The following is a 13,064-nucleotide window of genomic DNA, read 5'->3' on the forward strand; positions in this document are numbered from 1 at the left end:
TGTTTGCTCTCTGGGAATGAAGCAAAGCCAAATGTAAATGTAACTGGAATGGAAGAAAAATAGGCTTAAGTACAAATGTAGCTTTTATTGTACTGCTAGTCCTAAATGTAATGGGAGTCTTTTTAGCAGCAGACATTTCCCTATACTGGTAATGTGTGGAGGTGAGTGTTTAGTTGTTGTAGAATGAATTTATACATTTCTGTTGGATGAAGTTCTGAAACAACAGAAAACCTCTCCTGGGTAGAGGGTCATCAGATCATCCACATACCTGTGAGCATTTGACTTGATCAGATCTGAAATCCCTTTCACACACATTTAGAGATGCGTTTGGAGTACGACCAACCTTTTCATCTGCAGGGTTGTTAAGCCTCCCATGTTTTCTCAGGTTTTTTAAACTCATTACTTCATTTTTGTGCTCAAAAGTTCAGTCCATCTTTACAGTGGATACGTCTCTATTAGCTTGTTTGTTTATTATAGTGAGTGAATGTTAGGAAGATGTTCCAAAAAAAAGTAAAAAACAAAGCAACTGGACTTGTTTTCCGTAGTTGAAGACGTTTCGCTTCCTCTCCAGGAAGCTTTCTCAATTCAAAAAGTCTGGAGTAATGTGGAGTAACAAGCTTTATACTACTGCCTAACAAAGGCCTTGTAATGGCTTAGATAACATGCAAATTCAACAGAAACAGGTCCACCCCTTAGTAATGGGCGGTCGTTAAAGCCATTAAGCCAGCAGATTGAACCAAAACTGGTCCACTCCTCTGTAACGAGGAGTCGTTAGGGTTGTTATTGGCCTGGCTTAAAAGAACAATGTTTTGATCATCACTTTGATCACTTTTGTGATCAAAAGTGATCAAAGTAATGATCAAAGTGATGATATAAAGCTTAGTACTGCACATTACTCCAGACTTTTCGAATTGAGAAAGCTTCCTGGAGAGGAAGCGAAACGTTTTCAACTACAAAGTTGTCCAGTTGCTTTGTTTTTTACTTTTTTTTGGAATGACCATGACCTGGATGACTGAGAATCTTCACCAGCGTTAGGAAGATGTTGTAAATTGCGTTATTGCAGAACTCTAATTATTTTAGGCACTTGTTGAAAATCAGGGATCTTTGGTTCCCCTTTGTCAGTTTGACATTTCAACATGGTGATAAATTGAATTTTATGTTTTTTTTCTATGTTCATAATTTCATATGCCTGATCACGCAATTGACATTGAGACTTTTCTTTTGAAACGTTTGACTTTCTCGGAGGTCAATAATTTTCAAGGATGATAGATGAGTCTAAAAATATATTCATGTCTTGTTTTGTGACAATACTTTCAAATTTCTATAAACAGTACATTTAAGCACCAAATGTTGATTATTGTAATTTTCTTTATTTAGTCTTTTTTCCAAAAGAGCGATCAGTCTAAGTGTGTTCAAAATTACTTTATGGCCCTTCATATACAGCGAGCTCTGTGTTACATATTAACTGGTATGTCTGTAAAGCTCTGTGTATCCATAGTAACAGGATGAGAGCAGTCTGTTTACTTCCTCCCCCCCTCCCTATTTACTTTATTCTGTCTTTATTGGTTTGTCAGGAAAGAAATCTTTGTTTCTCTGCAATTGAAAAGGTGTGGCAAAAAGTAGCTGAATAAATACATGTGTACCTCTGGTAACAGCGGCGTATCAGCGTGGACATTTAAAGTGCTGCTTGCATTTTTATTTGACCCACTGACACATGCACACTAACTAGCAGCAGCATTCTGCCAATGAACTCTTCACCATACGTATATAGGAGGAGGTGGGGACTGAAACCTAAAACCTCGTCATCAGATGCAAACCTTCTATTTCTCCCAATCATCACTGTAGGCCCAATGACGGGGTGCCTGAATATAAATAAATTTATCCAACCACCATTTTGGATTAGAATGCAAAATACTTTTGAAACTGTTTTTCCGTCCGGCCTTACAATAGATGTACATTGTGTCACTAAACACATCAAAAGGTATTATGCTAAATATGAAAAGCAATGAAAATATTTTTCTGAAGACCTGAGTAAATGACACAATAAAGATATTTCAAAAAAATAGTAGGAATATATATGTGAGTATATGTAGTAGGAAAATCAAACAATAACTGACTTCCCAGACTTATTGAATGAGGAAACGGTGAAGTGGTCAAGTTCCAGCACTTTATTTAGAATCAGAGCAAAGATTACATAGATGAAAGTAGCCTTCGTCTGCCCTGTTTCTGTCCGGCGCTCGTTCTCGCCTCTTACTAATATCTAATAGCAGCCTTGCCATGAGACAAAACAAAGACAGTCTATCCTAGACATTCATTATCCTACACAGTAAATATGCAAGCATTGGCCTTGGCAATCAGCGGACAGTGGAGCTGAAATCGTGTGTCCAGTGCTCACATGTCTGAAGTGGCATCAGGTCATAGTGACTTTAGAATAATAATCCAATAACATTATATTAGAATTATTTTAGTTGGAAAAATAAAAATACGTTCTTACTATTTCAAATTACTAACACCAATTTCACCAATTACACAAGTTTTGTGTAAATGACCAATACAAAGTAGCACATAATTGTGAAGTGGAATACAAATTATACTTGGTTGTCTGGCTTCTTTACAAAGAAAAATCTGAAATGTGTGTTGTGTATTTGAATTCTTGCCCCTTTAATCTCTACCACTAAATAAAACACAGTTCAACGAGTTTCCTTTAGAAGTGTCCTGCTGCGCGTTAGTAATCTTAGTCTAGTTACAACTGTTCTGTGAGGGTCTCAGAGGTTTGGAAGAAAATAATTAGTAAAGACACAGCTCAAGAAGACCAAAGAAAAAAGCAGACAGGTCAGCAATAACACAGAGGAGAGCTTTACAGAAGGTTTAGGTCATAAGACAACATCTCAGACTTTGACCAGCTCACAGATTCTGATTATTCCATTATCCAAAAAGGAAAAAAATATGGCTGAAACTGTAATGGCTGTCCACCTAAACTGTCAGATGTGACTATGAGGCTCATGGTAAATATGGAGGAGCTGCAGAGATCCACATCTCAGGTGGGATATTCTTTTGACCCAATCTGTTGTACACTCTATAAATAAAGCCTTTTTGGAGGTATGACCAGAAGAAACCCATGGTTGAAAGAAATTCAAATCAAGTCCCGTTTACAGTTTGCAACAAGTGATGAAGGTGACACATTAAACATGTGTGATGCTTTGGTCGGATTACACTGAAATGGACAATTTTTGACCTACGCTCAAAACTCTCTGTGTTCCAGAGACCTAACACTCCACATTACACAGAACACACGTTTCCCAGTGTGCAACATGATGGTGAAAGCGTCATGCTGTGGGCTTGTTTTTCTTCCATAGGAAAAACTAAGCTAGTCAGTGTTGATGGGAGGATATTTGCACCAAATATTGGGGCGAAAACGGAAGAAAACCTGCTCGAGGCAGCAAAAGATGTCAAACTAGGGGGAAGGTACACCTTCCTGCAGAACGACGGCCCTAAACACATTTATACGTCCAATTAAATGGTTTAGATGAATGTACATTCATATGTTAGAATGGCCCAGTCTAAATCCAGACTAAAATCCTGGCTTAAAGTTTTAATTTAGGGGCACTGAATGAAAATATAGGCCGAACTTTTTAGATATTTTTCTTTGTGAAACCCAGAAACCCATGTGTCATTTTACGTCTACTTCACAATTCTGCTCCAGTTTGTGTTCATTAGTCACGTAAATCACAATAAATTTAAGTTTATGTTTGTGGTTTTAACATGAAAACATTAAACGGTTCAAGAGGTATGAATTGTATCACAGTAAATTAATATTGAACACCAAAATTGCCGACTGCTAATTCACCTTTATGACATTTTTTATTAGTAAATGTTTGCCTGTTTTGAGTTCTTAATTTTTGTTTGTGACCTCAGATGGAGCTTCTGTTTTTGTCAGCAACATTCAGCTGTAGAGCTTCAACTCCTGCGTCGGAAATTCAACACTGATCCTTGAGAACATAGAGATTGTTTACCATGGTAACGCGTCAGAAAACCAAAGCAACATGCTACTGACCAAGACTGAGAGATGATCCGATATATACTTGACCTCCTAACATCCACGTGTCCTCCTTCTTCTGGGAAACACATCAGCTAATTAACCTGCATCATCTTCTGACACATTTTGTGATTGAGCGCGTCGGTAGGAGTCCCCCATCAAATCAAGTAGTAGTTTAGAGTCCTCTGAGCAGTTAACTTAAAAAAGGTGGAAACCTTAATAATGATTTGTAGCGATGACTTATTTCCTCTTGTCTTGTTCCTGATATTGTTTTAATAAAAATAGCTCATAAAAACCATTGGCTCCCGTCATTATGTTCGTTTTTATCGATTCCTGCTTCTGTGACCCCGGTATAATGGAAACTTAGCAGGTATCTTTCACTAGTTCTTTTTACTCATTAACATACAGTAAGGCATAAATTGGAATGACACATAAAATAACTAATGAACACACGGTGCAAACCATATGCAGAAAGTCACACAGAAACGAGCTGAAATCTCAGCGTTTAGAAAGCATTCCTGATGCTGTGTGCAAATCTGTATCATCTGATCTGACCTATAAAGACGTTCTCACAACCAAAGCATTTTACAGAGTGGTGCAGTTGGTAAAATGAAAGAGACCTACACAAAAACGTCTGCTGTTTCAAAAAATTGCAAATGGTGATTGTTGCGGCAGCATTTCTAAACTTCTGAATGTTGCGGTGAGCGCTGTTGGAGCATAATCCTGAAATGTTAAGAGCAAGCTATGGAAAGAACTGAAGATCACCATGCATTTTACATGTATTTAATTTTCCCTATTAAACTATTTACACTAAGGAATACACTGTCAGCTTCAATACTTAACCACTCTCTTTCAATATTGAGATAAAACTGGGGCTAACCTTTATTAAAAAGAGGTTAAATGACAAATGTAATACATCTTGCACTGGATTTTTTTTTTTTTAAATGGTGGGCGTGGCTTCTTGTACTGTTGGGGGTCCGATGGGATGAAGGTGTCAGTTGGCTCCTCATAAGATCTCCGGAGAACCTGGACAGAACTATGGAGTGATGGTAGGAGGTGCACTTTGTGTGTGCATGTGGGGTCATTAACAGGGCGAGGTCACGGCCTGTTGGGAGCAGATTATAGTCATGAGCTGGATAATGGAGCTGGTGTGTGTGTATTGATCTAAGTTAGTCTATGGGGATTCATAATGCGGTCGCTAAATCTGCCTAATGATGTGCTGTTCGGGGGGTGTCTCAGTGAATGTGTGTATTTTGGAGACAATCCTGTAAAACCACACACGCACGCGCACACACAACCGCACACGCTCTTTATCAGTAAGCGTTTTAGTTTCATAGAATATAAATCAGAAGACATCCTAAAATTCGGTGCAGTTTTATGCTTTAATCCTTTCTTCAGACATGTTGAAATTCTTTAAAAAAAAATGGAAGCTGTGTTATCAAGCTGTGACATTTTACTTGATTAACTTTTTTTCTTTGCTTCTTCATATCATTAAAGAAAACAGAGTCCATTTTAATTCTATAACTAAAGGGGGCCACAAAACAGCGCAGTTTGCTCCATTTCTGACCACTGTGTTTTGAACCCACCATTTGCTTTATTTCAGCACTCCATTCACAAGGCAGATTGCATTAAATGCGCAGGGGTTGAATATATTTCAGCACTATAATATATTTCATGTATTTACTTGTAATTTAAAATATTACAAGTGATGTGAGAATGACAAATCCTTAGAAACTAGTCTTCACCATCACACATGGAGCTCCCTTTACATTTTTTTGCTCACTTCCGTTAGAATATAATTGTATATGTCTTGAATTTTATTTGTGCAGTTGACTGATTGTTCAATCAGCCAAACATGCGGTTCCTAAATGTAAGCTGAGCTTGAGTTCTTGCATTGTGGCCCTGGAAATAATTCACCAACAAACTGCAAGCCAAAGGGATAGTGTGTCTTGCTTCTTCATATATTTTAGATGTCCATTCAGAGAGCGTGTTTGTAGGGGCTATGGACTGCTCACCGTGACGCAGATGCAGCAGAGTTTTCTCAAACTCATCAGTGATGGAGGTGCTCGTTCATGTGTGTGTATGCAGGATTCAGCAGCCGTCCCAGGTATGTGAAGGTGTTCATCAACCCAAGCAGCCACAAGAAGGAGGCCGTTCATATCTACAGAGACCATGTGGCTCCCCTTTTCAAGATGGCTGACATCCGCACTGACATCACAGGTTGGCTCGTGGTGCTGGTTATCTCTCTTTCTACAACGCATAAGGAAATACAGGTTTAGACATTTATTTATTTGTTTCTAACATCGCCGTTGTGATGAGAGTCCGTCCAAGAGTCTGTCCAACTGCTACAAAAATTTGTTCTGTATCGACGTAAAAGGAAACGATATGAAATCTCTGTGTGTGCTTAAGTGTCCGGGTCCAAAGGTCAGAGCTAATGGCAGTTTCTGGTCGCTAGGTAACCTGATCCAGGAGGCGGAGCTAAGTCCATCTGTTGTGACAGTGGGACACAACTTCCTCTCCTTTCCCCGTTTTTTTACCCTCTTCTCCTTTTCTCTCCTTCTATCATCTTTTCTCTTGCTTTTATCCCCCTCTCCTCTTTTCTGACTGTTACTCCTCCTCTCCTCCTTTCCCTTCTCTCAGCAGATGGCACGATATCCGTTGTCCCACTTTTCCTTTTGGCAGCTATCAAGCACACGCTCGTGTACATCTGACCACACACATGCACGGACACTTTATCTTTGTCCATCTCAATGTCCCTCCATCTGCTTACCTCTCCTTTTTCTCCCTCTGTCTGTCTCTACGTGTCTCTCTTTCTGTCTGTCTCTGCAGTAACTGATAGGAAGGGTCATGCTCTCTCAGTGATGAAGGAATGCAAACTGGATGAATATGATGGGTTAGTTGTTTCTTTCTTATTTCTCCTATCTCTGGATTTAAAAAAAAATGTGTTTTGGGAAATTACACGTTCTATTCAATGGAAATCTGAGATATTTATCCGTAATTATATGTGGGGAAAACTGTGCAAAGCATGCTGGTAAGTATACCATCCTTTTTTCTTAATGCACCCCCCACTGAGTTTGTCATGGATATTTATTTAAACTACATGAAAAAGCAGGAAATTATTACACTGCAGAAAATGTACCCCAAATATCATTGGGATAAAAACATCAAACCTCAAGTTATTTTTTGCTAACCTAGTCCTGGGTTAAACATGAATTGATCCAGGCCCGAGTTGATTTAGAGTGACATTGTTGGATTATGAGTTTGACCCAGCATCCTGCATTTCATTTTCATCCCCAAAATTGGGTTGATGTCACAGCAATCCAACCCTTCTTATAATTTCTGAAGAGCTTTTTGCATGTTTCCACTGGTATTTTGATTATTTATCTGTGGTGATGAGCTTTGAGGTTGGAAAGCCTCTTTGCCATCACCCTTATTTTTTACTCCCTTCACAGATTCAGGTGGGGATTCTGGCTGGACCATTGCTATTACTTCAAGTCTATAGAAACATGTTGGTACAACTAAAAGATGACTGTAATCTTAAATCTGCAAGGGGTATAAATGATTCTGGACTTAACTGTACATAGTAAATACAAAGCTAATATTATCTCAAGTAAATAAACCCACTCTCCAATGTGAACTAAAGCTGTAGAAACTAACACACTGATATTAACCAGCTATAATGGTTAATTTTACCATCTCACCATTTCATATTTCATCCTCTGGTAAAACATACTTTGAACTCTGATCAGGTCGTTCAAAATGGCCGTCTGTGAAGATTGTTGAGGCTCCTTTTAGTCTCTCCTCTAACCCAAGTACCTGGTTCTAAATGTGTGATTAAAACTACCCAACCTCTCCTCTAAACATCGTCAGACCAGCCTTTGGTTTAAAGAAATAACCTGCCACTCTTACTGCGTGGGTTTTACAAATCCATTAGAGACTTTGCAATTCATAGGCGAAGCATAAAACCAAATGAATAATTGTACAAAACTTGTAAAATAAAATAAAAAAATTGATGATATGCCACAGGTAGAATCACTTGAAGATGCACCTTTGACGGCGCTGGTTGACATGTTTTAATTTGTGACATCCCTTAAAGCGCACTGCAGTGAACCTTGTAATCAAAACAGAGGTTTACTGTCAGAGGCTGACACTAAAACACACTGACCCAGACTGATCTCTCTCACACATGCACACAAACTCAGGCGCGAACACACACAGGTTACGTGACGCTCACTGACCTCGTTGCTCTGCTCGTCTTGGGGTAAATTGTGAGGACATATAATTTGTGTCCGTGTCTCATTTTGTTGAAGAAAATAAAAACATTTGTCAAACTGTCATCACTCTATCTGTGGCTGTGTGTGTGTGTGTGTGTGTGTGTGTGTGTGTGTGTGTGTGTGTGTGTGTGTGTAAGCAGCTTTTGTGCTCAGCACTCATAAAGCTTAATGTGCTTAGAGAAGATTAGCTCAGCGTTGCTAAGCTAGCTGCTGAGGGTGTGTGTGTGTGTGTGTGTGTGTGTGTGTGTGTGTGTGTGTGAGGCTACACTGGTGAGGATTTGGTTGAAACCTACATTTGCCAATTAGGCTGGCTGTCACCGTGGCGACCAGAGTTTCAGGTAATCCCAGGCCCAGGAAGAGGGGGATGGGGGGGGTGGAGCCAGTTTATCTCCTATTTACTGCAAGCATGAACCCTAAAGATGACATACCTCATCACTTTATATTGCTATCACCGTTCTACTGTAGTTATAACGTCACACAACTAAGATCCTTGTCGTGTTCATGTACTCACAGTAAAACCTAACACTGCAGTGTCTGTTCTATATAGTTTCTTACGTTTATTTGACATGAAAAAGTTGTTGAGCAGATTTACGTCTGTCTGTTTGAAAGTAAGACACACTACTGTACTTTTATTGTGAAGGAGAAGATTTTCAGAGATTCAAACAAAAAAAACCCCTAATAGCAACAATTAACTTTTTTGAGAGCTTTTCCAGGCTTATCTAGTCATCTTGTCTGAAGGAAAGTGAGAGAGATGGCTTCCAGGAAGAGTTGCGAACAATACTGTGGTGTAGCATTTGTGGACGTGTCATTTTCACACTCACAAACGCTTAGAAACATCTAATATAGTTGTACGCCGCAATAAAACAGTAGTTAGAGGAACGTGGCACATCATTGTAATGCAGATGGTAAAGTATTCATGGTTTTCTTTGTAAAGGATTTTTACAAATGAATACCTAAAACTTGGTGCGTTTGTGTGTTTAGTTAAATAGTTTGTAGAACAAGGTTTTGTGGCAAATAAGCATTTTTCGGTCTTACCACCAGTTGAATGAAAGTCTGTACTTTGACTGGGCCATTTTAACATATACACCTGCATATTCATACATAGTTATATATACATGTACCTGGATGTTTACGTTCAAACCATGCCATTGTAGCTCTGGCTGTATGCTAAGGGTAAATCTCCATGTCTTGGTAATTTTGCGGTTCAATTTTCAAACAATGGGTTGAACAGGGCTCCATGGCACGTTTTTCTTCTGACGTCTGCGTTAGTCATCTACCTGTCCTGATGGAGATCTGCTTTCACCTGTCCGTCAGGGCGGTGTGTGTTGGTGGGGACGGATCAGTGGCGGAGCTGTGCCATGCTTTGGTTCTCAGAGCTCAGCTAGACGCAAACTCTCCAGAAAAACCAGTGAGAGCAGCGCTGCCACTGGGAATCATTCCTGCCGGTAAGACCTTTTCATACAGCATAAACACTAATTAACATGTTATAAGCGTTAGCTTTTTTTTGTTGTTTTTCGTTTTTGCTTCAACAGGTTCTACAGATGTTGTTTCTTGTTCTGTCCATGGAGTCAGAGATCCAGTCACAGCAGCTCTCCACATTGTTTTAGGTACGGTCCTTCTGTTTGATATCTGTTGTTAGATTAGTTCTACCTGACTTGGATGTTTTACGATGTCAGGACATCTGTGGTGAAGGCTTTCAGAGTAGCTTCTGTGTGTTATAGGTTTATGGTCTGTGTTTCTAATGTGGGGTCTACAATTTATGCCAATAAATTTACAGCTGAGATATCTTGCGTTGTTCGAGAGGCAGACCAGGTTGGACATTGGGTGGAGGGTCCATAGATCGTTTTTCCACCTCCTTCTAATCAAGGATCAACGGCTGATATATTAAATTTAAAAACATAGCACCCCATTTGATAGAAAAGATCCCATATAATTGTGTGTAAATGAAAGTACCAAAAACCATCACTGCAGCATATTTATCATGAATATTGACTTGACTGTATTTTCTGATGTCATGAAAGAGGGATTTCTCTCTCACGATGCTACATTGACGGTTTGAACATCTGTGCCAAGTGGATTCTGTCTACATCTACATTCTCTGGTCCTTCAGAGTGATTTCTACCCGTAGTAAATCTATGGTTGAAATCCGTGCGTTCAAAACGTCAGAGTGGAAACCAACCAGAAGCTTACATTGCTTCGAATCTTTGAAGCGATTGGCTGTCATTCGATTAGAGTGGCAAGGGAACCAGAGTTTAAAAAAAAAAAAAAAAAACATGCAGACAGATGGTGGTACTGGACTCTGGAGGGAGGAAGCCAACAGATGTCCCACTGTAGGATCAGTTTCACTAAATCACAGGTTTTCCCTGCTCATTGTGGTCCCGCCCCCCACCGACCCCTCCTCACCTCTCTCCGTTTCCTCTCAGGTAAATCTGCCGGCCAATCAGCTTCCAGCGGGCCATGTTGTTGTTTTTGTTTGACAGCTTCTGGTGAGGTGGTTCATCATACATAATTAAAACTGGTAGCTAGTGTGTGTGTGCGAGAGAGAGAGAGAGAGAGAGAGAGAGAGAGAGAGAGAGAGAGAGAGAGAGAGAGAAAGGGGAGTATTAAGTGACACTATTAGGAGTAAAACCCGAACAACGGAGAGCAATCAAAAAGAGGCAGAGAGACTTTTCGACGGGGATGAAGTGAATCATCTTGATTTACGGTGTCTTGCAAAAATCTTATACTGCTTAACCTCTTACCCAGTTTGTCATGTTACAAGCCCAATCTTCAATGTAGGTTTTTCTGTTTTTTCTGGCAGATCTAGACAAAATATTGCATACAGTTAAAGGGACATGATTTAAACGTATTATAAATAATGTTCAATTAAATTCAATTCAATTTTATTTATATAGCGCCAATTCATGAAACATGTCATCTCGAGGCACTTTACAAAGTCAAAATCAATCATATTAAACAGATTGGTCAATAATGTCCGATATAAGGGAACCAGTTGATTGCTTCAAAGTCCCGACAAGCAGCATTCACTCCTGCAGACAGGGAGAGTCGTCTGCATTGTACATGGCTTTGCAGCAATCCCTCATACTGAGCAAGCATGAAGCGACAGTGGAAAGAAAAAACACCCATTAGCGGGAAGGAAAACTTCCAGCAGAACCGGGCTCAGTATGAACGGTCATCTGCCTCGACCGACTGGGGGTTACAGAAGACAGAGCAGAGACACAACAAGACAGACAAACATATGTTGTCAACATATTCTTGAAAGAAAAATGTAGAAAGTAACTGACACGACTTGCACATAGATACATACTTGTACCATAAACATCCTTATAAAATGCATAAAAATTTGAGGTTGTAGCGAGACTAAATGTGAGCAAGCTTAAGGAATATAAATTATTTTGGGCGGCACTGTCTGCGTACGGTAATACAGTCTGATTGTTCTAATTTCCGAAAGGTCGTCAAACTATGTCGTGTGTTGGGTCCCATGTTGGACTGGGGGTTTACGGAGTTCAAATCTCAGCCAAGGGCTTTCTGTGTGGAGTTTTTCCAGAGCAGCCCAGCTTTCCTTACACTTAAAAAACATGGATGTTACGTAATATCTCACTTCAAATTACTCTCAGGTGTGAGTGTGTTTGTGTGCATTGTTGTTGGTCTTGAGTGTATTTTTCCAAGACCCTGGTGATGAACTGGCAACCTGTACAGCTGGAGACACACGCCATGACACCTGCGACCTCAAACGAGACCAAGCAGCTTTAGAAAATAAATAAATGCACATCAAGCATATTTTTCCTGAGCATTTGAATATTTTAGGAACTTGTGATTTCATAAAGCCACAGCAATTGCTCCCCCATCTTCATTACTGTTAATGTGCTTTAAATGTATAAGTTGTTGCAGTAAAAGAAATACAAACAGGAAAATAACGATAATACTTTTATAATACTAATTTTCTACATGTCCCATTGCTTCTGCTCGCACAAACTTGATTTTAACCTAATAATTACGAGGTGTCATGGAAGGCGCACGTTTTTAAAATAAAAGCAAACAAACAAGCAAAAACAATCCAGATTTTTTTTTTCCCCCTGTTGTTTACATTCCTTATAAATATTAGATGAGCTTTTAAAATGAGCTGCAGGTTTTGATCTCGGTGACACACTGACCGCGTCAGCTTTAATCCCACACAACACACCGAGCTCCGCTAACACACTGACAACGGGCCATATGGTGAGGAAATCAGATTCAGCCAGAGAGACAGACAGGCAGTCAGTAGGACAGAGAGGTGAGTAGACTGCAGTGCAGTAGGTTGCAGCAGGTATGTGGCCAGATGGCACACTCTGTGTCCGTGTTTGCTGCTGAGCGTGTGTGACAAATTACCGACACCCATCTGGAAGCTGATCAAGCTTTTTCTCTAAAGGGCCCCGTTTATGAATTTTGGATTAAATGCGATTCTCCTTACTCAGTTTGCTTCGTCGTTCTTTGCGTCCTGAGTTAGCTGGAAAGGAAATGGTGAACGATGTTCTGTCTGAAAGCATTTTATCTGGGTCAGTCCACACATGAAACCATTCCAGGAACCATGTGTGGCCAGAAGGCGTTCCTGTTTGAGGTCCACATTAGTGGCCACTGCTTTCCCCACAGCTATATTTAAACAGGGCTCCAACAATTGGAGTTAGGTTTTGCAATAAAAATATGTGGCATAATCGGAGGTGATACTCTTACATACATTTACAAGTCAAAAATTCCATCAATGTTAAGCAATAAAG

General features: G+C 39.8%; 1 protein-coding gene across 1 annotated transcript in view; it reads left to right on the top strand.

The window, feature by feature from the left end:
• The window catches only part of cerkl (ceramide kinase-like), a 46,477-nt gene that overhangs the window by 24,723 nt on the left and 8,690 nt on the right, over positions 1 to 13,064 (top strand). Inside the window, exons 4-7 of the mRNA XM_021317423.2 lie at positions 6,125 to 6,256; positions 6,866 to 6,929; positions 9,625 to 9,755; positions 9,843 to 9,917. Coding sequence (XP_021173098.2) covers positions 6,125 to 6,256; positions 6,866 to 6,929; positions 9,625 to 9,755; positions 9,843 to 9,917 — 402 coding nt within the window. The remainder of the gene's footprint in view (positions 1 to 6,124; positions 6,257 to 6,865; positions 6,930 to 9,624; positions 9,756 to 9,842; positions 9,918 to 13,064) is intronic.

Source organism: Fundulus heteroclitus, chromosome 7 (assembly GCF_011125445.2).
Source record: "Fundulus heteroclitus isolate FHET01 chromosome 7, MU-UCD_Fhet_4.1, whole genome shotgun sequence".
Classification (NCBI taxonomy): domain Eukaryota; kingdom Metazoa; phylum Chordata; class Actinopteri; order Cyprinodontiformes; family Fundulidae; genus Fundulus; species Fundulus heteroclitus.